Below are 27,978 nucleotides of genomic sequence, written 5' to 3' on the forward strand. Positions count from 1 at the left end.
ATTCCAGCTTCTTCATGATTTCGGCAGGCACACCAGAGTATCTCACCCCACTAACTAAAGTTATAACAAAAGTAAGAGCTCGAGACTTATAAACATGACACAACTTATTTGGAGTGATCAACATAAAAAAGTAATAATTCAAACGCTTTCAATACTCAAAATAAACCTCAAAAGATTTGACATGTTGAAAATTTGTCTTCACTATGACATTATCAAATCTTTGCATTTATTAATGGATGAATTTGTGACATTCAAGTATAGATTTTTTTCTGTTTGGTAAAAGGTGAATTTATTGCAAAGGGCAAGATGAACTAAACAACCTAGCATAAAAAATCCAACAATCATTTAGTAGAATTCGACCAAATCACCCAACTTGCTAAGGATGAGGCATTCCATACCAGAGCATCCGCAACCGGTTCGCAGCTCTAGAAATGGACTCAATAACAAACAAATGAGGGCCACCAATGAACATTCTAATATCCTTCAACAGGAATTTTTAACGGGGCAAAACGAGAAAATGATCATTATGAGTTATGCACTCAATAATCCTTACGAGCTCTTTTCAGTCGAATCCGGATCATGTCCCCGTCGGGAGAGCACAAAGTGCTCCCCGACACTTCCTGACCACAAAAACCTGTGGGGCCCATAGTGAAAAACACTTTTTGAAAAAAAAAATAATAAAAACTTTTTCACCAGTAGAATCCACTTGTTTTTGTGGTCAGGAAGCCATGGCCCGACGGGGACATGATCCGGATTCTTCTCAGTCTACTTCAACGTTCAAGATAGTCATTGAAGCAGGCTATTTTTGAAAGGAGGTTTTTTCTTTTTTTTTTTTATGATATATATTAGATTCTAGTGAGAGAGACAGACACAGAAGAACTAGTTCAACATGTACAACGGTCATCTCTTTGTATTTTTTATTTTGAAATTTTTATTATATTTTTTATTAGTTTTTTACTTATACCATTTGATCCTATGCCCGGTTCCAACATTTGAAATCATTAGGTTTCAAATTTGCATATCCAAACAAACCCGCCCAATGTTTCTGCTCCAGAAAACACCAAAAGCAGTTTTTCAGTTCCAAGAAACACTTTTAGAAGCTTGATAAAACTTACTTCTGAAAACGTTTTCAAAGCTTTAAGCTTCAAACGCCATGAAAGTTTTATGTTTTATACTTGTATGAAAAATAACCATCATAACCCTATTACAACGTGCCTTCAATTTTAGTTTCAAGAAGCAGAATTTCTTTGACACAAATAAACAGAAATTGAAAGTTTCGTTTAAAGAATAACTAAAAAGGGGTCATGTTATTATATGGGTTTCAACAAAAATTTCTGTTTTATGAAGCAAGAAACACTAAAAACAGCTTCTGAATGGATTATCAAACATGTCCTTGATTACAAAACACTCCAGTGGCACTCAATATAGCATGAAAATTCAAGATGGTAAAACAATGACGATGCTGCATCCCCTCGTTTAATCAGAGTTCCAAGCTCCAATTTTGGAACAGAAGCTTTACTTGGTGTGTGGCTCCTCAGCTACTAGGTGGATTGATGTCCAAATCCTTACTTTCCACAACCAAAGATATACCTTCTAGATTCCGCTGTCTGCAACATAAAAATAATATAGCATATCAGCTCTTTCTTCTTTTCCTTTTTCCCCCTTTTTTGCTTTTCCTGATAAACCATAAACTAGCACCAGCCACACCAAAAAAAGAAAGTAAAAGACTGCAGTTTGACTGTGCACAGCCATAAAACAACTACCAGTACAGTTGATAATACTGCCAAGTAGTAGCAGCATAAAATTAATTGCTGAATCAGACAGTACCTGCACCATTTCCTCCAACAAGGCCCAAGAAAGCATAATGCCATCAAATGGACAATCACTTGATCAGAACTTCCGCATCAGATTGGAAAAACTCTGCAGGATACATCACCACACTATTACCTTGTTGGAATCAAATAGTGATAGCTTGTCTCTTGGACATGCACATCCACTGATTTGGTATTCTGGTCCTCATTGAAACTATAAACCTACTAAAATGCACCATTAGAGATGGAAAGAAACAAAACCTCTCAGAATAAACTTGTTGCTGGATCACAAAGTTCAGGATCAAGAATTTTCACTTCCTTTTCAGCATCATTTGTCCCGAAGAGAGGAGCATCAAGTTGAGGAGGTCTCTGAACACAACATTAGAATTTAAATTCTCAGACATGGAAGAAGCAATAAAAAAATGCATCAGCAATAACAAGTATAGTTAGGAATTCCTCTAAACAGAACTAGAATTAGTCTCTGTTATCCTGATATCTGAGTAGAGGCTTCGTTTGGTTGCCATTAGCAAGTGGAGGGAAATGAAGGGAAGTGAAATTAGTACATGACAGAAAAGGAAACTTCGGTATTTATGATTGTATAACTGACCTAATAACTTAATGTGACAATAACAAAGCCCAAAATAGGATTTGATACTTCTTACCAACCCAACACTCTGCACCGTACATCATAGCTAGTCATACAATGGTTCTATATAATTTTCCTTTGAGCTTTAAAGGAATACTTTGATTACATGAGACCCCATATGCACCTCTCCACTTCATCCACCCCATTTTAATTCTTTGGGATACATCACCCTCTATATCACTTTTTTTACTTATGATTGAGCCAAGGTAACTAAGATAACAGCTTTGTGGAATCTCCTTCTCATCCAGTTTGACCAGCTCATCATCTGTCCAATCATGACCAAAGTTATCAACTAGATATTCCATCTTCATTCTACTTTAAAGCTTTTGATTCCAAAGTTTCTCTACATGATTCTAGCTTTTGATTCCAAAAAAGGAATCTTATCTTCAGTGTGAACAAGATTCAAAATTTTGTTGATAGTTTACTGACATTTTCGGAACGTAGAAAAATATTTCTGCGAACTGTTGAAATGAAACAGCCTGGGATACTACAAAATGTGATGATGGATTGAAGGGCAGAAAGGTTAATCACACTATAAACTAACAAAAATGTGGTACATGGCAGTAGCCTGTTAGAAGAGCTATTAGCCATTGATCTTGTGCAGGTTTTTGGCTGTTTGGATTGATCTTTTGAAAGATCCAGCAACCACAATACTCAGGAAAAGACAAGGTAGAAATTGACTCTTTAGACCAGACCATTGAATGCCTCATGTGGTTGGCACAAATGAGAATGCTGCTCAACACCTACTAATACACCCCCACCCCCCACCCCCCACCCCCACCCCCCAAAAAAAAAGCCCAAGTGCACACAGATACACAAAAATAGATCGGAAAGATGCTCCTTCACACCTTTTCCATCCTGGAGCAATGAGCTCGTGAAAGTTCAAAACTGTAGATTTTTATTTTAAAAGTACTTGTTAAATGTTCCAGGTACCCTGATAAGTTTAAGATTCTAACCATGCAGCGAATGAGAGCCCAGTTTACGCCACGGAAAAATGGATGTTGCTTTACTTCATGTGCTCCTTCATGTGAACCCAATCTTCTTTTGGGTTCCCTTTGTAACAACTGGTAAATCAACTGCCTTGCATGGAGACTAACCTGCACAAGAACAATGTTATGCCAAATACATCACTTTGAATTTATTATTCTAAAAGCAAAAACAATTACTTATCACCTCCTAGACTAAGCAATGAAGCAATTTCATATTCCAGGGTATTAACTGAAACTCTTCATAAGAAAAAAACTTCATTATCCTATTTATATTTGGATATTACTCATTAATGCTATAACTATAGTGACAATGACAAAATGAAATTCCCTGAATGGAAGGTTCAGTATGTTCAATAACCAGGTCTTGGTATCGTAGTATATAACCCTAGATGTTTGTGTGTGCAACTCAGCTAGCATGTCAGTCTGTGACGGACTGGAAGATGACAAATATGCATGCAACTCAACTAGCACGTGAAACTGTGACTGACTGAAAGCTAACAGCAATTCTTTTACTGAATTCACCATATTTATTATTTCTCACTTTTCACACTTAAACATTCTGCAACCAGAATATTACTGTGGTTAGATTTTATATACTGTGGTTGAACCTTAATCTGAGATTTAGAGTGACAGAAAGAAGGAGAAGAAGCAGAGAAACCACGACTTGATTTTATATACTGTGGTTGAACCTTAATCTGAGATTTAGAGTGACAGAAAGAAGGAGAAGAAGCAGAGAAACCACGACTTGGTTGTGGAGTCTCAAAATGAATTGTGAGAACTCCAGTAAGCTGTTCCACTATATATAGGTTGTACTACAACTAGAATTTAACTAGGAAAGAATGTAGAAACCAAATAGGAGTTGTACTACCAAGCCTATTCAACCTAGGGCTTCCAGCTGTCTCCTCATTCCAATTATGAATTAGGAGTTGTAATTCTCGATGGCTTTGTTTCTTGTAAATAGGCATTTCTTAACAAAACGTAACATGCTACAACCTACACTAACAAGAAATAATAAATGTCTTTTCCTACAACCTACGACCTTTTGTGAATTTTCATATCTATCATGATTCACCATATCATAAACCATGGGTGGAATCACGCGATATGATAAGAGGACTCCATACCTCTTTCATTGGTCAAGCTTCAGATAAAACAAGTAGGGGAAGTATTTTCAAGTGGGCCAAAAGCAATAAAATTTACTGAAATGCCATTAAACTCCATTTAAATGAATGGAATTTTTTCTAATCTTTAATACTTCAAGCTCACTTTTTAACTGCTCCCAATGTCTTCAATGCTGAACTTTGACCAGTGAGTGGATGCAGGAAGATTTATCAGGGGACACAATGACACTCATCCAAGTCTGCCACATGGCAAGAAACCATAGCTTCATGAGAGCAACAACAGTAACAAGGTTGTTTCTCCTATACCATAATTGGAACTTAGGACAATATTTGGTTTTCACACATGGACAATATTGGCTTTCACACACGTGGGTTTTTGTCAGCATCTCCTGGGATTAAAATATCACAAGTGTCTGTCTCCAAATTATAAATACCATAACAATGAGAAGAAACAAAATAACATCCGATGAGACTTAAAAATTGAAATGTATTACACACTTAAAATAAAAAGTTTGATACTCTATCCTACTGGAATTGGCTGCTCTTTTCTTTCCTCCCAAAGTTTTATTTCTTGGCTATTGCTTACCTGCATTTGACCTGATTTAGTTTTCTTAACATAATTAGTAGTTTATCTAACTAGATTAACTTGAGGAATGTATTTGATAAGAAGCCGGTTACATCAGTCAACCAAACTTAAATGTCCTACATTCACCTATAATAGTTGTGGAGCCTTTCTTTTGACTTTGCATACTCTCACTAGAAATTTTCGAGGTGCAAACATATAAAGTCATATTAAATAGACAGGATATAACAGACAAAGTTAGTCTATGATCAATGACTACACAAGAAAATGAAGTAGAAGTATGTTCTTACTGATATACTTCCAGGAAATTTAACATCTTTGTGAAGAATATTGGCAAAAGTTTTCTGCCTTGTCTTTCCTCTAAATGGTGTGTATCCATAAAGCATTTCATAGAGAAGAATTCCTGAAAGAGTAGTCTTGAAGTCAAACAGTGAAAAGTAGTATAGAAAATAGTGCAGTGTTATTGTGATCCTCAAGAATTCAGGCTGTATGCACTAAAATACAAGGATATGAGAATAGTTACAAAAATTATTTATGACCACGTGAGGTTTTTCCCAGAATTTTGTTTATGCACTTCTCTTTCTCATCAACCATGTCTAGCTTTTGAGTGAGTTACAAACATCAAAATCTCTTGAAACTTCTTAAATGGAGACGAAGAAAATTGTGTTTCAGGTTCTACTAATGTAAGAAATAGTAATGAGTTACCTTATCCCAATTATTTACATTGACCTACTCTTGACTTGTAAATTCTTCTTCTATATTACCATTTTATCTACCCCAATTTATCAGTTTTGCCACATTTTTTTGGAATGAGTAGTGTTTCCACATTTCTATGGTAGATGAAAGGTCAACTGTCATCATATAGTGAGGCAAATTGTCTGACGTCGACAGTTAAAACCAGAAACTGCATTACTAGAAATCCATTTATGCGTGCAGAGTTTCTCTTCAGCTCCTTTTCTCTCCTCCTGGTTTCTGCTCCCTCTTCCTCTCTCTTCCTTTCCTCCTCCTCTTCTCCCCTCTTAGCCTCCTCTCTCTCTCTCTCTCTTTCATTGTTCATCTTCTCTCCTTTTACCTCCTCCTCTTCCTTTCTTCTTCCTCTTGCCTTTCCTTCTTGGTCTTTCTCCTTCAATGCCTCTTCTCCCTCTGCAAAAGAGGTGCACCCACTTATCCAGCATTTCATTGTTGAAGGACATCTAGACCAAGGGGTGGAATTAAAAAACAGGGAAGACATCACCCTCACTTAAACCTTATGTTCTTACCCCAGAGCCGCTACTGCCTGAATGGGGACCGTCCTACCTCAAGCTCACCTCTGGCAAGTCCTGAATCTCCGTCAATAGTTTGCCCAATCACAGGCACCTCCTTTGACCCTCCAGTCTGCCATGATGTCACCGTGACCTCTGCTTCTACTGTGGTCCCTGCTTCCAATGTGATCCCTGCCTCTGCTTCACTAGAAGATCTGAACAACACTGGCAATGCCCCATCTGCCTCCTGCAATATTCTGCAGCCTGCCACAAAGCCGCTATTGGCCTGAATGCTCCTCCTTGAAGTCTTTGATGCGATGAAACCCACAGTTCGCGATGTCAACATCCAACTCCCCTCTCTGCCAGTCTAACTTGGCCTTCTAGCCTTGGTTTTTAGTCCATCATTGCCTAGTAAAGTTGTGCTTCTTACTTTTGCTATAAACACTTAGTGCCGCTTATTGAGTCCTATTTTCTTTTCCCTCTGGTTCACTTTGTATTCTTTCCCCTCCCTCTTCTCTCCTTTGCTTAATGAATGTATTTATTCATCCAAAAAGAAATATCATTCCCTCCATTCTCCAAAAATTCAGCCCCATCCAAACCCTGAAACCCCATTGACTTAGCCTTCCAAAAAAACCTCAACCACTACCTACTTTTGGGAAGCCACCAAACTCCACCAAATCACAACCAAGTCCTTGATCTCATTCTGTCAAGCACAGCCCTAAAGCACCATCCCCATGGGATCACCCCAGCCTACATTAAAAGTCCTACACAATTTGGTTTGGGTTTCTCCTTTGCTGGTTCAATTTCGCTAGCAAGAACTTGGTTTTGGTCCTCGATTGGTTCCCAAAATCAAGTCTACATCAAAATTCTTGAAGAATTTGGATGAAGTTCGTTGTTGTATCACAAAATGACATGCTAAATCATAAGGTCATGAATATTAGAAAACTCTAATTGTCTGCGCTGGAAAAGCTTTCCTATTTAAATAGGTTTCAAAGAGCCATACGTGGATTTTTCGCCCAACATTAGAACTACTGGCTTGTATAGATTCTTTATTTTATTTATTGAATGATAAACATCAAATAAAAGGAGACCTATCATCCTTGTTTGGTGAACTGGATGGTAAATATCCCTTATTCTACCTCTGTTATTTTTTATGGTTATTGCATTCTTATCCAGAAACGTATTGAACTAGTGACCTTCATGAGTAATTGATTAATCATGCTATGCAGAGCAGTTCAAGATTTTCCATTCTGAGATTCCTATTGCATTAAGCTGTCAAATATAGACACAAATATCAGGATCAACTTGATAATCACACTAATAACTGTAAAATAAATTTGACAGACTGGGTAGTTTTCCAATGGACAAAGGTAATTGTAATTTTAGATAAATGGCAAGTGTCATATGAAGATAAAAAAAAAAAACACCACATCTATTTTTATGGTTACTTAAAAATTATGTGAAACTTTATATCTAGAAGAAATTTCCAGATTATGGATTTGAAGTTTTAATTAATCCTTCAGGCTTGAGAACAAAAGCAGAAGATAGACAATTCTTGTTTCGAGTTAAGAAAGGGAGCAACAAATGTCAAAACCCTAAATGATGAATGCTTTCCAATCAGCAATAACCGTCAACTAAACTAAAAAGAAAAATTACCAAGAGCCCACCAGTCAACGGCACTAGAATGGCCAGCTCCATTTATGATCTCCTGAAAAGAAAAAGGAAAAAAACACAATTAGTGGTTGATTATAAAGTAATTGCAGTGCAAAGAGGAAAATAGAATTTGTGTATTGGAAGTTCCTGTTAGTATGATAGCTCCCAGTATAATACCCTTTTCCAAAAAAATATAAACTTGTTCCACTTAGCTCATGGAATTGTTGCATGCCCTAGCTCCTTTACCTCCCCACTAACCCCCCCCCCCCAAAAAAAAAAAAAAAAGGAAAAAACCCAGCACCAGAAGAAACAAAAACTCCACAGGGTAGAAATACAAAGAAAACAATCAATAGCAATCAATCATGTAAGCTTCTGCAAGATGACCGTCAAATCTATTTCATAAACTGGAATTGATTTCAGTCTGATCCTTCAGACCAAAGTATCTGATAAAGTTCTACATTAACCTGATATGAATGCTAGCACCTTTCCTTTGTTGGTCAAATTGTTTGCACTCAATCAATGACTCTTTCTTCACTTTGATGAAGATAAGCTGGGGTCTGCTAACTTAAATAAAATTCAGATATTCGTTCGAGAGTACCAAACATTAAGGCTTAGAAATACACAAACCGGTGCTATGTACTCCTCAGTTCCAACAAAAGAATTTGATGCTCGCATAGGCTCTGCCATAAAGATTGGAGGCTGTTGGCCTTTCTGATGTTTCTTCTTATCCTGGGCATTTGGAATCAAAAGCTGCAGCCAACATGGTAATCCTTAGTATATACAGATGGAGTGAAATATTCCCTCAACTCATTTGAAAGGGTATCCAAAAGCAATATAAACTACAATTAAAACTACAGGAGCACTACAAGGTTGAAATACCTGAGGGTTGCAAGATGTCAAACATGATAGATCAAAATCTGTCAAGGATACATGACCGTTGCTATGGAGCAAAACATTCTCAGGTTTCAAATCTCTGTAGATTATACCTGTAAGTAACATAAAAGAAGCACCATCTTCAAACTTCGAAACACTACTATTTGATATATCGTATCTCTTTCAGCTTCTTTGTTTTTTCCCCATTCTCAGAGATAGAAACGTACTAGGAAGGGAAGACCAATACAAAAGCTCCCCATAAGAACAAAGGGAGGAAGAAAAGGCAAAGAAAACAAATACAAAGAGATAGCCCTCAGTTAGGACTAAAGGTAGGTTTAGTTCATGTAACAATGAAAACAGGAGGCCCCAACAGTACAGAATAAACTTGTTCCTCATTGTGTCAAGGCACGGGGAGTAATCACCAGAAAGATTGCCTCTAATTTCAAAGGAGATAATGTCCCAAATCTTCTGGACTTAGTGGTCCATCACTCAAATAATGCTTTGTCCAAATGTGGTACATGGCAGCACCGAAGGAAACTTACCCACGGTTGGGGATAGATTTACCAACAGAGGTCATGTCCATTCGATTCCAACATCAAAGGGCAGGATTCTTCTTCTCTGGCTGGCCTATCATATGGTTCATGGTTGATGAAGGTCAGATTCATGCAAAGAATGTACCAGCCCATACCATTCCAGGCTACAGGTGGAGTTAAAAATGTAAATGACGAGGATTGGTCCATTTCCTCAGGTGATGCCAGTGACAATTGGGACCATGGGGCACAGTTTCAAAGCAAGCTTGACCTTCAAGTCAGACAGAGGATGGATGAGACTCAAGCTCCTAGTAAGACTCAATGTCGTAGTGGTACACTGGTACCAGTGCAGATGATGCTACTAATGGAGGTGATAATGGTGGTGATGCAGCCCAAATTTAATAAGGGCCACTTTTCCAGGATCTTTTAAATAGAGCCAACTCATATCAATCCAAAAAAGGGTTTCTTGAAATTTTGGTTATGGGATATTGGGTGGGTGGGGGTTCTATGTGATATGGGCTGTGAGGGGATAACTTTTTTAGGGAAAAAGGTTAATTAGGGTTTTGTCATTGATGATCATATTTTCTAAAATGATATTTTAGGCATCAAGGATATTTAGCCCATCCAATGGGAGGTCGATAAATTCCTTGACATGGGAAATTGGGCCTATAGGTATCAGAATGGGTTGAAACATGGATGGGATATAGGTGATAATATAAAGGTATTATCCCAAGTACAGTGGGTTTGGATGACTAAATTGGAAATATAAAATTTCTTACTCGGGGATGGTTTTAGGAAGTATGAAAATTCAAGAACTTATCATGAATCGGCTGGTCAAAATGGGGTCAAACTAGGATCTGTCACTAGAGTCAAACGGAATCTAATGACACTAGGGACAGGAGGATGATGTACCTAAAGCAAGGAAGAAAATTCAACCGAAATAGGAATTTCGACCTTGCAAAAGGCCAAAATTTCAATGTTTCGGTCGAAACTAGACACATTTTTTTGGAAATTGGAACTTCAATTTCGGGCCTTATATGGACTCAAAATGATATGGATTCTATCATACTACCTATTTCAAGCATAATAAGTAGTATAAAACTACTAGTTTACCAAAAAAACCATTGAAAATATAACATCCAAATATATACTACATATGAGAAGAAGCGAGAACGTTACCAATTACAAGTCTACTCTATTCCATGTCTCCCTCTTCCATCTGCACCCCATACAAATGACAATACAAGTCCCATGATGTTTGCCCCATATAGTTGTCGACATAGTCGGCAACTGCAGCTCTGTACATGGCCTCATCCGCATGCCTAAGATTTCCTGATGGTGGGAAGTTTTGAATCTCCGGATAAGGAACGGCTCAAACTGTATATGGAAAGGTTGGTGGTGGTTGTGTATAGAGTGGAAGATCTGTTCAACAAATGAAGGAGCACCCAGGTTGTCAGCATAATGTCCATACTGACAATAAGGTTCTAGTGGCTGACTCAGATAGGTGACAGTGGGAGGGACACCATAAGCTCCATAAACATAAGGCTTCACTAGTCGCTGACCCTTAATTAGTTTTTTATTTTTATTTTTTATATTTAAATATTTTTAAATTATATATTATAGTAAAATTTGATAATTAACAGAAAAAAAATAATTCAACACCATCACAACAATATGGTTCTCAACTCTCACATACATTAGTTTGAAGCTCATACATCTACTATACATATACATTTTTAGCAATATACATAATTTACAAAATAATTTTTAATAACAGAAAAATAAAAAATAGTAGGAAGAATCAAAAAATAATTTTGACACTAGAAATTCATAGATCACTCTAAAGTAAACATAATTAAATTTGGAAGCAATCGAAGAAGATTCAAGGCACAAACAAAACAAAAAAATGAGGAAGTTGGTTACTCACCTTGCAAGATTTGAGAAAATCCACAAATGGAGGAGAAAATCTAGTGTTTGAAAGAAATGAAGTAGAAGAAATTAGGTGAAAAGCGGGATGAAAGCAAGAGAAATAAAAAAAAATGTTCAAAATAGGGTCGAAATGTAAGAGGCGATGTCGCTCAATTTGGGTCAAAATGACGATAGGTCGAAATATCGACCGAAAATGGTGATTTTTATAACTGCGTAGGTGTCGTTTCGGGTCGATATAATACATTTTGTGTTCCTACTACTGTATTTCCTTTCGAACTATGATTTTGCAGACATTTTGACCAAAATTTCGACAATTTCAGTCAAATTTTCTTCCATGGCCTAAAGTTTGTCAGATCTAACGGTTAGATTGGCATATATCCGACATTGAACTTGCTGTCTTGGGAACTCCAAAAAATCAAAAAAAATCAAGAAAAATAGAAAGAAGGGTGATATGAGAATGTGGATGGAGTGTAGGCTGCTAGATACCTAAATAGAGCTTGAGGATGGAATACTCAAATGGAGAATGAAGGTTGAACTTTGATCTTCAATCGGTCACAAGTGTCTAGGCTTGATTTCACCTAGAACCTTCCTAGGGTTTGAATCTTCAAACTAATCGGCAGAACTAGAACTCTTAATGCTTGGATCACTAATTGACAAAAACAAAAAAACACACACAGACACAGAGTACTCAGAGGGAAGCTTTCATTCAATACTCAAATTTGTTTTATAATCTAATCAATGGGGGGGGGGGCTCATTTATAGCCTCACATAAGAAATCCTACTGAAATTAGGACTTAGAAACTGATTTAAACTAAGAACATAGAAATTAACTAACCTAGACTGGCTTAGACTCAAACTGATAAAACAAAATAGAAGACTATTCTACCCTCATAACTTAAGTTTCACAAAATTTACGTTAATTAAATCAATTAATTAAACTAACCACGTACTTAGCCTAGGCACTGAACTTTTGGGCATGTAGAATATGCCCATGACCATATAATCCTATTAAACAAAGGCCCATCTATATCTAGCAACCCTAGGATTTCAAAGGAAAATAGGCCAAGTTGGTGCTGGATCTGCATCAGGAGGTGGTGGAGATTTTGCTGGACTTCGAGAGCCCATTATATGGTTTCACTGACAAATGCACAGTACCCCATTGGATTTCTAGAGAAACGCAATATATACATGCCACACAAGATGAAGACCATGGAGGACTTCCCCTCAAGCCCAAGGCCGTGCCCCCCTCATCCACCAGGACTAGGGGTTACTCGAGAGGGCCCTGTGGCTAGCTCTAGCCTAGTAGACAAATTGATATGATGAACATTGATACACTATCTAGCTCACCAAGTGGATTGAGTCTTGGTGGGACGGACACTAGATCGAGTGGACATTGGCATGCCCTACCTTTTTATGATGATAGAAGTTCATCAATGGCACTCTTAAAGCACCGTGCATTGTATTTCAATCCAAATGATCAGGTGATTGGGGTGGGGGAACATATTCCTACTTTACTGTATACTAGTTTTGACTATGGTTCCCACTCACAATCACAAGCAGCCATGTTGGATCCTCAGTTGTTTATGGGATGTTCTCCTGCCGCACAAGCCAATCACCATACCCGTACATGCTCCCAAGAGCACCATATGATTCATATGATGGTGGATCAATGGGTAACAGTGCTAGTACATCACATTTTGGAGACCCATATCCTACGATGGGTTACCTTTAGTATGTTGACGATGCAACATAGAAGTCAGTGTTATCAGATTACGTAGTAAAATGCATGTTGACTCCAACAAACTTATAGTGGGGTTGATCCAAAACCGACATGCAGATTCTTATTCTTGACAGTTGCACTTGAGATGTATTTGAGACACTTTGACGTATGTGTTTATGTGTTAGTTATGTCTTATGCATGTTTCAATGTAGGATAAGTGTTTTACTTCATTATCAATTGAAATTACATATGATCTATGTGAATTTACATTTCAAGAATGTTTAGATGTGTGAAAATACATTCAGATTCAATGGCATACAAATAAGCATGATTGCAAATTCAAAAGACTCTATTGTGGGTTGTTTTTAATCAAATTAACCATGGATGGCTTATAGGCCATAAAATAAGTTGTCCAAGAAAAATCATACCCAAAAAATGCCTAAAACCCATCAAAACATAGAGCCAAAATTTGACAGAGTTTGTACTAGATTTTGGCAAACATCTTGGTATCTCGATCTTAGTGAGGTCAAAATCAAGATAGGACAAGATCTTGAACCATGTGACTAACATAATTATGGTATACTATACATAATCTTTATGGCCTCCTTAATGAACACTTCAAGCGGAAGGTATTTTGTAAATTTAAAATGAGATGCTTTGGGTAAAGCAACCTCCAAAAAAATACTAAAACACCTTTTCTGCAATGGACTTCAATCAAGAAGAACATGTAGTTTGTTTTTCCCACAAGCATGAATTGGCCACCATCTTAGGAGTACAACTTGGGCAGAGCTGGGTTAGGAAATCAATAAAAAATTTAATAGGGCCAAGCTGGAAGCCTGGCCTGACGCATGTAAAAATTAGATCCTAGAATTCCCATTGGCTGCCCAAGGTTGCATCCCTACTAGTATTCCTCCATTAGTCATAAACAAGCATACATTGATAAGCTCCACGCATGTCAAGAAAAAATTGCTGTTGATGAATAGATGTCATACCTTGACAGTGAAGGTACTCCAGAGCTACTACTACTTCTGCAGCATAGAATCTGCAATTGTCAATTACCAATGTCAGATCCAGACATTAATCACTGGCTACTTGGACTTTTGACAACAAATCACTGACTGAGGCAGAACCTTCTCAACAAATTGATTCCATTTGTTTGTCAGAATTCTTCTTTCAAAATGAAAGTATAACTATTTGACCAGAAACTAGCAATATCTCTTATGGTTTAGTGTTTTCTTGGCATGTATGACAGTCATCAATCAGAAGACAATGACAATGTTCAAAAAATGGTACTGGAAAATAAGTGGTACAAAAATTTAGCATCAGTTTAAACCATATAATGGCAGATATAATATTGCTGTTGATGAACAAAATGTCAGTAGATGAACAAAGTTTGGTGCAAAATTACCCGACTAGAAATATGAAAAAAAAAGGGCCCCCCGGGGGGGGCCCCGGGGGGGGGGGGGGGGGGGGCCCCCCCCCCCCCCCCCCCCCCCCCCCCCCCCCCCCCCCCCCCCCCCCCCCCCCCGAACCTATAGAAAGCACATTGTCTAGAGAGCAAAGACCAGTAGTTAAAGGAAAGAGCAGAATGTCAAATAAGTGTATCAAATTAAAATATGTACGATGGAGCAGCAACTAGTATTAGAAAATTAGCAGGGCAATGAATGACTTATCAGCAATTCTTCAGCATTGAGCTCATGTATATTTGCATTGACTATGCATTTACTAGAGGAGCTGTTTGTCAGTTGTTTGTCATAAGACTGCAATTGAAAGGATAAATGACTAGAGAGAGAATGTGTCAGGTCAGAAAGGATTTTGGTTTTCCCTTTGAATTATCCAGCTAAGTTGGACTGAAACAGAAGATGTGACTACAATTTTGGTGCAATGCAGCAGTGGCTAGGATTTAAGAATGATGATCAAAGAAACCCAAAACTGAAGGGGAACTCTAAAAGTGGCAACAATAGCAGCCACTTTTCTTTCAACAATCTTACAGAACCATGACACACCACAAAAATAAAATGTGTAGCTGAGAAGCAAATATTGAGATAGATGGGACTAAATTAACACTTCATCTGAACTTACAAGAGAACTGTATAGAGTGGGGTATTTAAATTAAAAGTCCTTTTTACATAGGATGATGCCTTGCCATATGAAGAAGACTGAACAAATGCACTTGCATCCTCTAGAGACATCATGGCTCCCTTCTCCCTCCAAAACCTTCTCCACCTCATCTGCCTAGAACCTCCTTAGATCCCATAACCCTAAGCCCCCCTGACCCCCATTGGTTTGTTCAAAGGCTACATTCCCCGCCACTCCCTTACCCCTTTGGAGAGCCCTTAACCTCGCCCTCCCAACCCAATCTTCCTTATTGACCACCACACCCCTGCTAACCCCAATTGGCCCTATGTTGGAACGGTTTGGAGAACCTTAAGCACCTCTTCTTTTCATTCCCCTTCTCCAGATCTATTTGGGGTAAAGCCCTAGCTTCCATTCGGCCCCATTCGAGGCAATCCTATGGGTTTTTTCGAGATTGGTCTTGGATTTTGAGAAACTTTTTAGGTTTTTCCATTTACGGTCGGATTGGTAAGCTAGTGTACTATGCCTTGATCCATCAGCTATGGTGGGAGCGCAATCTTCGGAGATGGACATCCAAATCTCGCTCTCAGGGTTGGCAGATGTCCAGAGTAGCACCCATCCCCAGGTACCAGGGCATGGCCCGGCGGCCCGCAAAGGCTTGTTTCTTGTTTCCTTTCGTTTAATATGTTTTTTATTCATCAAAAAAAAATGCACTTGCAAAAGAGCTGAATAGTGAAACCACGGAATTTTGAGACAGGCGTTTGAAAGTGTCAAGTAACAAAAGTAATGAATCAAAAGATAGGAGTCTTAACCGATAAGTGAGTGCATTATGGACTGCACATTGGGGTGGCTAGGTGGCACCCGGTTGTATGCCACCTGAGAATGTGAAACTTCAGCCTAGGCCTCCACTATGCCCAGGCTGGCCAGGCCCAATCTAAATCTCAGTCATAAGAAGAAAAAAAACACTCGGGTTCTGCTTTCAGTATTTATTGGGGGAAGGTTAAATACAATTATACATATTACTAACTACAAACATAACACAATAGAAAAGCCAACAAAGTAATCTAGCACATCTTATATTACATGAAATATATGACTCAGTTTTATCCAGTATGAAAACCTCAATAGATAATAGTACAATTTTGGGCTCGGTCGCAGTCAGGCGGCCAAGGTTCAATTTTAGTAGAAAGTAACATCGGGACAGAACATAATTAGTCAAGTTGAGCTGAGTGGTGCATCATCAAAATTTATAGTGCTAATATGATTTGTTGCGATAATAGAGTTGTGTGAATTAGAAAAAATACCTTACTGCATCTTCCTTGAGGACTTTCTTGGGCTGCCGATCCAATAGCAAAAAAAGCTCACCTCCAGGGAAATAATCCGTTATCAGACAAATATGGGTTTTGGTCTGCAGAATGTCATCCAGTAGATCTCATCAAATCAGGACAACTTAGCATGTATTCAAGCATGCTATCGACGTAAATACATGTTGTCTACTCAGTTGGAATTAGAACCAACAAATGGGATATAAAACATGTGTTGGTACTTTAGTTATGGTAGTAGGTTAGTCATACTTAAATTTTCTTGTGAACTTGCCCATTTGACACTATATTGAATTCTATTATGAAGAACAACATATAGTTGCAAACTTGCAATACAGCCAAAACCTGTCATTACACTACACTGAATAATCAAATTAAAAGTTCAGCTTCTAGAACCACATGTTACAGAGATATTTTGGAGTAGCAGACCTGAAAAGATGCATATAATGCGGGAAGAAAAGGGTGATCCAGCATCTCAAGAATTTCTCTTTCAGCACAAGCTCTATGAACCTGTCACAAGGACAAAAAGAAACAAAGTCAGGAAAGAAAGGAAATGCATGCATGATACCAAGAGTGATTCCAATAGCAAGGGGGAAAAGGAAGGTGCAGACTCTAAGAGAAATGGATTACCAGCACATCTCATTGAGGTATAAAATGTGTCGGATATCTATTTAGAACTCAGTGAAATGTTTCAGTATGTCATAATTGACATCATGTGTATACTTTTTCATAGGGGTCAATAAGGAAGTTTGAGTCTTAACTTGGTGTTAAAATATCTAAGAGGCAGTAAAGGTTCAATATCAACATTTTATGTCTACCATGCAAATTAAATTGCTAATGTTTCATGAAATATCCATCCATCATTAGCAACTCATTGTAGCTTCATATGTAAATGTTATGGTTAGAGAAGACAAAAACTATGAGAGATGACTTGAACAACAAATTCATCAAATCTGAGCACAAAAATAGCCAACAAAGAGGGGAAAGAAGAGTCAGATTTGGAGCATAGCAGCTAATGTCCTGTACTTCCAATCATGCATGGATAAGATGTTAAAACTTTCATCTGTTGTCCAATGCCCAATGGGAATAAAAAAAGAGAACCAAACACAACACTTACAATACCTTGTTGCGGTTAAGCATAATACTCTTATCCATAGCCTTCATTGCAAAGTATTCACCAGATCCACACAATTCCACCAAATGCACACTGCCACACAGGAAATATTGCAGTATAGAGGAGAATCCATAATTCAGGAAAGCAGAAATGAAGCACTTAATTTTCACAGTGAAATCCCAAAACCTGTATTTGTGGACTCCAGCAAAACGGATGAAATAATTTCTTTCACTGTAACAAAGAAAACTGGTGGATTTCCTAATGCAGATCCAGAACTTACCTGGGGGGCTTTTCCCTTCAAGCAAGCCTAGGGTTGGTTTATATGGGTTATGGGCCTTTGATCGCCATGGATTCAATATGTAGTGGGCCTCTTTAAGGGGCCTTAAGTAGGGGTAGTTAGGTGGTACATGGAAGTAGTTCTCATTACTCAGTTTATTTTATGTTTTTGGGAAACATGATTCACTTGGTTAATTTGTTTTAATTCTTGGTCCAATTTAAGTAATGACACGAAGGTCTTTTTATATCTTCCATTGGGAAACATGATTCACTTGGTTAATTTGTTTTAATTCTTGGTCCAATTTAAGTAATGACACGAAGGTCTTTTTATATCTTCCATTTAGTTTCATTAGCTTGCATTTTTACTAAGTCCATTCCATAAGGCACTTTGCCTTAGGCTGATTAAAACCTACATATACCCCTGTTGAAGTATATACACTTGGGCTATTTACTGTTCACGACACTATTCACGTGAACAGTAAAAAAATCTGTTTTTACTGTTCACGGTATTGTTCACGTGAACAGTAACTTTGTTTGTACTATTTACGTGAACAGTATTATGCTATTGATGTTATTCTACTTTCTATTTCTAATGTTGGAGTCTTGCTACATAAATTTTGGGAGTTTTTAGAAAGCATAGTTTCTATTTTGGTGGTAGTTTCTATTTTCAGAACTTTCTATTTTAAGAGCTAGGAAGTTACTAAAGTTGTAATTTTTTGTTTCCTTTTTCTAGAGGACAATTACTTGTCTCTCAAGTTGTATTAGATTCATTAGAAGCTATAAATAAAAGGGCTCTATGACTCTAGACTCTTAAGCAATAATCACAGGCCTCTTCTATTGGTTCTTCATCTCTCTTCTCTTCTTCTTCTTCTTCTCTCTTTTCTTTGTTCTAGTTCAGCTGTTGTTTTGATTATTTAATGCTTGTTTTCTAACAACCCCCATTCAGGAGTAATAGACAGGATAGAGTAGATTATACAGAATTTTTCTTCATCAAGTTTGGCAGCTGCCTCTCCCTCTCCATCATGAGTCCTCGTGACCAATATCTAGATTGAAGATAGTTTACTGAGTTACATCCAAGTTGGAGTTTCTTGGTGAGTCATACCCAAGTTGATGTTGAGAATCGGGGTGAGTGATATTCAAGCCTGTTGTGACAGTGGAATCAGTGTTTGCTCATCCCTACAAGCTGCAGCAGTGAAGATCCTATCAAAAGTGTTGTAAGCTTGAAGGCACATCCATCCATCCCCCTTCTTCCCTCTTTTCTATTTTCATTTTTGACAACCCTTTCTTCCAAGAACCTACTCCAGTCCAAATTCACCATTAGAATCCTTCCAGTTCACCTTACAGTCCCCATTTATAACCCCCATAGTCAGCCCAAGTTGCCCTTGATGTAGCCCTACAATGAATAAGGATCAACTAGGGGATAGGACCTCAATTCAAAATGTTAGGGTTTACAGTTTTAGGATTTTGGCAGAGTTTCTTGGGGTACACAAGAATAAAAAATACAGTGGTCAGACAGGGACGAAAAATTGGAAAAAACTTAGGTAATGATGTATAATAAGGCTGATCTCTTTGGGATGGTCTTATGGTTAGATTGGTGTTATCTAAGTCTGAAATTTGGGTTTTTTGGTGAGTACAAAAATTCAATAAAGGGGGTTAAAACCATGGAACTTGAAACGATCTTGTCTTACCCCATTCTACACAGAGCCCGAAAAGCTTTGGTTGATCTGGCCATCCAAAACCCTAAACAAGAAACCCCCAATCAGAACCCTAACCATCTCAACGCAACAGAATCCTCGATTCTCAATCAACGACAGCACGAGGCCTTATCCCAACTAAATGAGGTCAGCTACATGGATCCTTGGCTTCCAAATTCTAGTTAGTCCTATTCAAGGCAAAATTGGATACAAGGCTTGAGCCATACATATCTTTTCTTACCACTTCTCCTCAGGTTATTTTAGGTCTATTTTAGCTTTTCTAGTTCCTTAAATCTGGATTAAATCGCTATTCTATACGGAGGCACTTAGAGGCCTCTTTTGAACATGGTCATGCCACCTCAAATGACTCTCTTGTAGCATATCATTTAATGAAGGTATTCATAAACCAGCTATAATATGATCATTCATTCATTTTAATTTATCCTTCCTAGTTTTGCCACTCATCCATCTCAACATCCTCATTTTCACTACATTGAGTTTACATATGCTCAAAACTCTAGGCAATACATCATAGCTGGGTGCAGTGTGCAGGCTTGGGTATAATGAATTCTGAACTCCAATACCCAAGTGCAGGGTGCAAGCTTGGGTGTAATGAATTCTGAAAAGAAGATGTACAGATTCAAGTCAACAGAAAATAAGGAAATAAAAAATTCAAGCTTAAAGTTGGCCAAATTTTTCGATGTTATGTGATGGATCTTGAGCATCGATATCCATAGCCAAACATTGCAATTGTCATTTGAAATGAGCTTGAGATAAACCATCAAGATACCCCATACAACTGGTTGCAGATGAATTTTTGACAAGGGTCACTGGATGCAACTAGAGAAGTATGATGGCAGATGACTGACAAGAACAAATCTACCAACCTGCCTGTATCTCCAGATCCCAATGGTCTTATTGGCCTGAAATGTTTTAAGCCTATCTCTTCTCCACTATGCAGAATCTGCATGATCATAAAGCAATCCTATGAGATAACTGTATGTTTAATTCTACAAAAGCATAAAAAAAAAATCTGTCTTTGGAACTCCCAATGGTAATGACAAGAATCACCAGGTGTGGATGCTAAATTAGGATTATATTAACTTACAATCCAGTAACATATACTAGCAAAAGTCATTCAGTAAAACGTCAGTGTTTACATGCTAGCCTCATTAAGTACAGATCTGACACTGTTGGCCTTTCTTGCTTGAACATTATCCGAGAGAAAGTGAAGAAGACAAGCTAGTAATCTTCAGTTTTTTTGAAGAAAACAAAATTTATCAAATTTCAATGACAGATATATACAACTAAAAGTGGAATACCTTTTGGATAGCTCTCCATGAAGAGCTGTCCTTTCTATGAGGTTTTGGAAGAACTCTCCTTGAATGGTTGCTCCACAGATCTTCTGGTTTCTGCGGGCAACCATAAATGTCATTCTATTGTGGATCTGGAAATTGGAAATCCATGAATATATGGATTAACCTGTTGACTCACCATGTTAGCATCCGGAAGTTCCCTCACTGCTTCATCAACATTTCCTGCAGTCTCTTTCACCTAAGTAGGATCAACACAAAATTCATTTAAGGAAAATGTATTCACAACATTACTTGGACATTACTTGTATGTCCAAAGTTATCCAAGTTAAATGTAGATTACTATATCAAGAAATCAAAGTATGATAAGTGGAGGTAGTCTCAACTCTCAACAAGAGCCAAGACTGATGCATGTATCATCAAAATATAACTCATACAATGGAGTGTACTCTATGTATGAAACAATTCCATTATGTCCAGAATCAGAATTAGCAATTGAATCAACGGAGAGATGTAGAGAGTGTAAAGACCAATTTTGAATTCTCATTTGCAGTAGACTCTGGAATACAGTTCAGAAGCGGCTCCACATATTCACTGCCATCAAGTTGTACCCCAATAAAATATTGTACTTCTCCCTATCAACAGAGCCGAATAGGTAATTATGTCTTGTTAACAGAACAAAAGTTCCTCAGTGGAAAGAAATGCTGTCAGCTACAAAATTATAGAAAGACTTTCGAACAATATATTTTAGGATTTCACCTTCTGATCTCGCATGGGCTGCAGATGAAACAAATTCCAGAACTTCTTACCTGGAAGAAAAGAAATGTAAAGCACAACTCTGATCATTCTTTTTATTTGTCACACAAACTGTCGTCTTCATCATGGTAGAATCCACCATAAAGAATTAACACTAGCGCCAACAAGATAATGAATTCTCTTGCTAAAAGCCTAAAGCAGAAATTCTAGATATGTTTCGCTTACCCTGGTTTCTGTTATCAGTACCAATAACCCACCGACAACACAATTTGGCACCACCGTTTATGATGTGTTCGAAGCCTTATATAACTTTAAAACTTTAAACAAGTCTAGGATTCGCAGACAAACATAATCTTCAAACACATAAATTCTCGGCAATTCAATTAACTAGAGCAAATTAAAAATAATATTGACATAATTTAATCCATGAAACTATACCAGTTTTTGTGTAGTTTATGAGCTGCACAGTAACATCCCTTTGGTTATCAATAGCTTCTCTGATTTTGCGCACGGTCGCCGGATCTGTTTCCGGACCTTGAAGAAATCTGCATGAATAAGGGGGGCAAAAAATCTCAAACAAAGTCCTGATGAAGAACTAAGTAGATGACCTAATACAGTATTTGTCATTCGAATAGATCTCCCTAGTTGAAAGAAACACAGGAGCATCGCGGATCATAATACCAGGTGGATTTCTTCCATTCATTGGCTTGTGATTAATATTTCCTTTCTCTGTATGCAATAAGAACCTGATGAAGCGACGGTAAAGACAAAGAGTACAGGCCATGGATCTCCCTCTCTGTCTATCTCTCTCAAGCGCAATAGCGAGTTAGGTTTAAGTGTTTCGTTCCTGAACTTGTAAATATGTTTACCGTTGTACCTTCGCTTTGTCTTCCATTGCCTTTCCCGCCCAGAACTACGCTCCCTTATCGTGTCATAGCGGTTCATCGATGCGGTCTAACCATTTAGGGCTTGAACGCAACGGTTGCCTTTCCCAGATCTATTTTTGAGAAAATTACATAAAGACCCCTAATGTAAAATTTTATGTTTATACTCTTCCGAATTTACTATATTACAAATTTCTCCATGTACATATCCCCATTGCTTTCAGAATAGATAAAAGGCAAGTTTTGGCCAAAAAGATAAAAAAGATAAAAGGCATGTTACCCTTGTTGAATGTTCGTGTGATAAAAAATTAAAAAAAAAATACTTAAAAATAGTTAAGAAATTTATTAGGTCCATCCATTTCCCCTGAATAAACGGAAAATACAATAGATGCAAGGTCATTACTAAATGTAAGGATGTATTTGATATATAATTTAAAGTATGGAGGGTGTAAACTTAATTAACTAGCAACATAGTACCAAACAAATCAATCAATAAATTAAACATACCTGCAATTTCTTCCCAATATTTCTTCACGACTGTACTCTGTCAACTCCAAGAAGCTGTCTGATGCAAATATCTGAAATATTGAACAGTAATTAATTTCAGTTAAATATACATACATAATGGAATAAGCTTTGAGATTGAAAATAATTAAGTGTTATTTAGAGTATTGGTAATAATAGTAGTAGCTAGTAATCTCACAATTGGATTATCAGGCAATCTTGGGTCTGTTATGACAAAATTTTTCTCAATACGTTCAAGTGTGGTAGCAAGATCAATTCCCTTCCTCATTTCTTTCTGCCTGACTTTGTCGTCAACACTATCAGGTCTCTCGTCATCTGTACTGCGTTGATCATCATCTAAATCAACTTCCACTTGCAGGTTTTCAACAGTATTTGTGTGATTTTTCGTTTTGCTGAGACTGCAAATAACAAAAACTTCAAAGTTTAACAACCTGAGATGAAGATTTAAGAATCAAAGAGAGATACCCAGAAGTGAGAGGATCAACCCATACCCCATCAAAGAACGGCGAGAAGACTTTTTGGGCTTAGTTGTTTCGGGTGTTTCACTAATTTGTTGCATGGAGCTTATTCTCATATTTATGCTACTATGTGAATGCCTTCTTGATGGGGCCATGGCTGTAGCTCCTCCATCTCCTGAGTTTTTACGTGTTCCGCCACCACCACCTTCAGAGTTCATCATCGATGGAACTCGATTTGTTGTTGATTCAGATTGACGACGAGGATGCTTCACTGCCTCCACAAGCTCTATTACTGAGCTGATGGCAATTTCCTTCTCCCGAGCTGGTAAAAGTAGTGCATAATTTAAAAGGTTTATTATTATTATTATTTCGTACATCCCACATCAAGTACTATACAGAAAGTTTGAGTACGTAGCATGGAATGTGGAATACCATCGTATCGGATTAAAGATTCTGGCAATCCATTGGGACGAAACGCCTTTTCCTTAACGCCCTCCGTATGCTTGCTCACTTCTACTTGCATTCTGTACACAACAAAAGCCAACAATTCTGCATTAAAAATGGAACAAAAAAAAGAAAAGGTATAGTTAGCTGAGAAGAACAAACGGGATCCTGCTAGGCTGGTGCATGTGGTGTCCAACGTTGAATGAATGCCATGCACGTGGGCTTTATTGACGATTCAATTTGGATTAAGAAAAAAAGCCGATTTATTTCACTTTTAAGTTGGTATAATATGTACATGTTCTTTTGTGCAACTGAGATTTAATGGAATTATGTGATGTCCATCCAATGTGAGGCACCATAAGCACCATCTTGTTTTGAAAAAAAAAAAAAAAAAAAAAAGCACCACCATGTCAGGCCACCAACCTAACAAGATCCTAATAAATGTGCATGTTTGGAGGATCTTGCTTGGTTGGTGTGTCTAACGTGATGGTGTCTGTGGTTAGACGGATCCCATGGAGGCTCCATTAAATCTCGGCCTGTGGTGCCTATGGTTTATTTGACTTGAGTTGATATAACGCGTACATACTCTTTTATTCAGCTGAGAATTAGTGTGGAGATCCTCTCCACCAAACCTGTTAGTGTGGGAAGATGGGGGCACTGATAGGATTATATTTATGAGATTTAATAAAGTCTATGTGACATCCATCTAATGCTAACTCCACAAGCATGATGTTAACACACTAACTAACCTAGCAAAATCCATATGCAGCCTCTCCTCCGGGCCTGTCCTTACAATCACAGTCCACCTCCCAATTTTTATTTTTATTTTTTCAATAAACAGTGAGCACTCACCCGATAAATTTGAGGACCTTGCCGTTGTCGTCCTTGATGGGAGTAATAGTAAGAAGATTCCAGAAGGGCGTGCCATCCTTCTTGTAATTCAATAAGCGTCCACAGTAACTCCTACCATTTTCCAATGCTTCTCTAATCTTACGTAAGTCTTCCGGATCCGTTCCCGCACCTTGTAGAAATCGACTGTAGGAAGGCATTAAATTTCAGTTATGACAGTTAAAATGTCAGTTAATTAATGACAATTGAAGCAGTAGTAGTATAGTAGCACCAGGAGAAGTATCTACCAGTTACGGCCAACGACTTCTCTGGAAGTGTAACCAGTCATCTTGAAGAACCCTTCACTTGCGTACAAGATCGGGTATTCGGGATTGGTAGCATCCGACACCACAAACGTCTGTTGAAACGTGGACAACGCGTCTTTCAAATCCTTCGATACTCTGGGAATCCCTCTTTCCCTCCCATCTCCACCGTCAGATAACTCGTCCGAGCTCCGAACCGAGTTCCCCGAGTTTCTCTTTGACAAATCGGCCTTCTGTTGTCCATCTTCTCCTCCAGAAGTCCTCACTGTGACCCGCTGTGGCTTTCCAGTTTCACTGTCAGTCTTCAGTACCAGTCCCCATTCTGCCGCTCTCTGCGCTGCCGCACCAAATTCACCGGACGGTGGGATCTCCGGTGGTTTCTCCGCTACGAGAGAATGCAGTGATAATGGTGTTCGGGTCGGATCCTTGAGGGCCGGCCATGGAGCGATCTCTTGATCCGGTTGTAATTCAGTGTCTGAAGTGCCAGTTGGGCTGCCCCAGTTCTGCCACGTGGACTGGGGAGTGAAGTGCGACTGTGTTGGTTCGGAAGTTGAATCGTATTTGGTTGATGGCTTGAAGACTTCCAGGGAGCCACGTGGATCTCTTCGCAAGGGTGGCACTTTGTTTTGTTTTTCGGCTGAACGGTCGTATCGATCCATTTTTCAATCTGCAGGAACCAGCCAGGTATTTTGGTAAATAAACTGATTACATATTGTTGAATTCCAAAAGTGGCCTCCTAATAAAATCATGGGATGGAACACTCATTGTATTTAACCATTTATTGAACCAACCAGTGGGTACTTTTGGGAATTTCAATCCATCAGATATTTTAGTTTTTTTTTTTTTTTGGTAGAATCAGATATTTTAGTTAGAAAGGGGGAAAATGGAGAAAATGAAATATTCTATTTTCTTCACTATGAGCATTATCTGGATCATTTCTTATCAAAGAATACATACCTTATCCAGATAATTTCTTATCAAAGAATACATTCTTTATACTTTTTTACGATACAATAAAGGGACCATAAAAGAACTATTTATCAAAGACATGCCCTACATTTTATTTTTTTTCTTCTTTTTTTCAATAAGAGTGCCCTACATCTATTACGTGACAAAAAACATCATGAAGTAACGTGTGTGTTTTCTCAACAAAGAAGTGATCTAAACTTATTTACCTAAAAAAAATAAATCTAAACTCCTATAAATAGGATTATACACAAAAAATAAAGGACAAAGTACTAGGAATGTTTTTATTGCAAAGGTAAACGTACTCCAACTTTAGTGAATGTTAAGGGTATTTTAGTAATTACACACATATGGATGTGTTATTTGTTAATTGCTTTAATCTGGATTCATGCCACGTGAATTGATAGAAAAGAGCTACCGGTCCACCTCTTATGATGTTATCCTTCCTGTTTGAACTTCAATGTTGTGCATTTAATACGCAACATGTGCTGCCAATGGTCGAGATCAAATCACGACTTTTCATTTCAAAAATATTGTAAACTTGAATGAATGGCTGAAATCGAAACCTTGGTCAATATTTAATCTCGACCGTGGCAGGACAGTGCATGCGCAACACCCAATCTCAACCGATCACTTCCACACAAGGGCTAGAGAAAACTGAGCTTCTGGGTAGTTTGCTACTTTGCTAATCAAAGCGACTGTGAGTCTATCTTTGTCAAACCATCCCACCATTACTCTCAAGTCTCACCCGAACCATAAAAACATCTTCCGTACTTCCTCATCTTCTCTTTCTCCCGTTCTAGTAATTAAAGTTATGAATGAAATCCATTAAGGAGGAGATAAAGAAAACTGAGTTGTGGCTGAGGAATCCAGAAGAACCCATGATCATGAAATAGTATAGGCACACTGAAATTCACACAGTACGAGCTTAAAAATATCCTAAAGAAGAAGCAAACCACTCATGGGTTCTTCTTAATTGGAACCTTAAAATCAAAACCTAGTGGAACAGAAGACAAGAAAATTGTAATATGGAAGGTGAAGATCATTTAAAAGAACCAAAATGATGCTCTGGAAAAGGGGTTCTTAAAAAGGAGAAATGGAATAAAGTCAGCCGTACCTGAAGCGGAAAGCTCAAAATTCCAGAAGTTCTAGTGTTGAGTGATTTCTTCCTTTAGAACAACATTCTGGAATTGCAACCGTTTGAGACTGAGAAACTGCAAGTAAAGGGAACAGATCAGCGACCAAGAAATCACTATTTATGGCGAAAAGTTCCAGAGAGAGAGAGAGACAGACTCCGCTCTCTTCCCATCGCTATCCATTCCCTGATTCCCATGAACCCATTCCTGTAGGCCTAAAATTCACATGTCTTTCCACATCTTTCGAGGATTCGAAATATGAAACCAGAAATTTAACGAAAAGAAAACCTACCTTTTCTCCTCTTATTTCATAAATAAAATTTCTTACCTGAATTATTCTTTCTTAGCTGTCGGGTGGAATCATTGAATAAGCTCAACTTCTGTGGCGTTTCAGAGTGTTCACAGAGACACCTGGGCGTGGAAGAGAAGATTTTATGAGCTTCTGTGAACTCATATGACTCCCCAGATAGTCTCTTGTTAAGAACTAATGACCGTATAACAGAACCATTAAGAAGCCAATAACAAGACTTAGCAGATTAGAGAGACACGTGCACGCGCATAGAGGGAATCTATGGACTGTACGTAAGACCCATTTGCTGTTTCTGATATTTCCTCCAACAGATAAGAAAGCTAAAACAACAAGACAAGTTGGTGTGGTGTGGGCATGGGTGTGGGAATCAGAATTCGAATTTGGTTAAATTTATTTTATCAATATTCTAAGCCAGGCTTCATCTCTAAAACTCTATTGTATGATGAAATGTGAAAAG

The 27,978-nt window shown here is 38.0% G+C and overlaps 1 protein-coding gene across 1 annotated transcript; it reads right to left on the reverse strand.

Moving 5' to 3' along the window:
• Positions 1 to 1,269: 1,269 nt before the first annotated feature.
• On the reverse strand, positions 1,270 to 27,942 carry PHOT1 (phototropin 1). The gene is made up of 26 exons (XM_089159217.1): positions 27,540 to 27,942; positions 27,193 to 27,289; positions 25,095 to 25,776; positions 24,811 to 24,993; positions 23,947 to 24,038; positions 23,548 to 23,836; positions 23,235 to 23,454; positions 23,039 to 23,109; positions 22,086 to 22,192; positions 21,651 to 21,700; positions 21,422 to 21,526; positions 21,073 to 21,132; positions 20,901 to 20,990; positions 20,466 to 20,542; positions 17,617 to 17,701; positions 16,924 to 17,004; positions 16,477 to 16,580; positions 14,089 to 14,138; positions 8,924 to 9,030; positions 8,672 to 8,794; positions 8,048 to 8,099; positions 5,441 to 5,553; positions 3,414 to 3,554; positions 2,073 to 2,180; positions 1,828 to 1,920; positions 1,270 to 1,607 (listed from the first exon to the last, which is right to left on the reverse strand). Exons 3-24 carry the CDS (start codon positions 25,766 to 25,768, stop codon positions 2,076 to 2,078), a joined length of 2,979 nt encoding a protein of 992 aa, XP_089015343.1. The 5' UTR covers positions 25,769 to 25,776; positions 27,193 to 27,289; positions 27,540 to 27,942; the 3' UTR covers positions 1,270 to 1,607; positions 1,828 to 1,920; positions 2,073 to 2,075.
• Between the last annotated feature and the right edge of the window lie 36 nt (positions 27,943 to 27,978).

The sequence above is a fragment of the Hakea prostrata genome, chromosome 1, assembly GCF_041222555.1.
Source record: "Hakea prostrata isolate BN-2017 chromosome 1, UWA_Hpros_2, whole genome shotgun sequence".
Lineage (NCBI taxonomy): Eukaryota > Viridiplantae > Streptophyta > Magnoliopsida > Proteales > Proteaceae > Hakea > Hakea prostrata.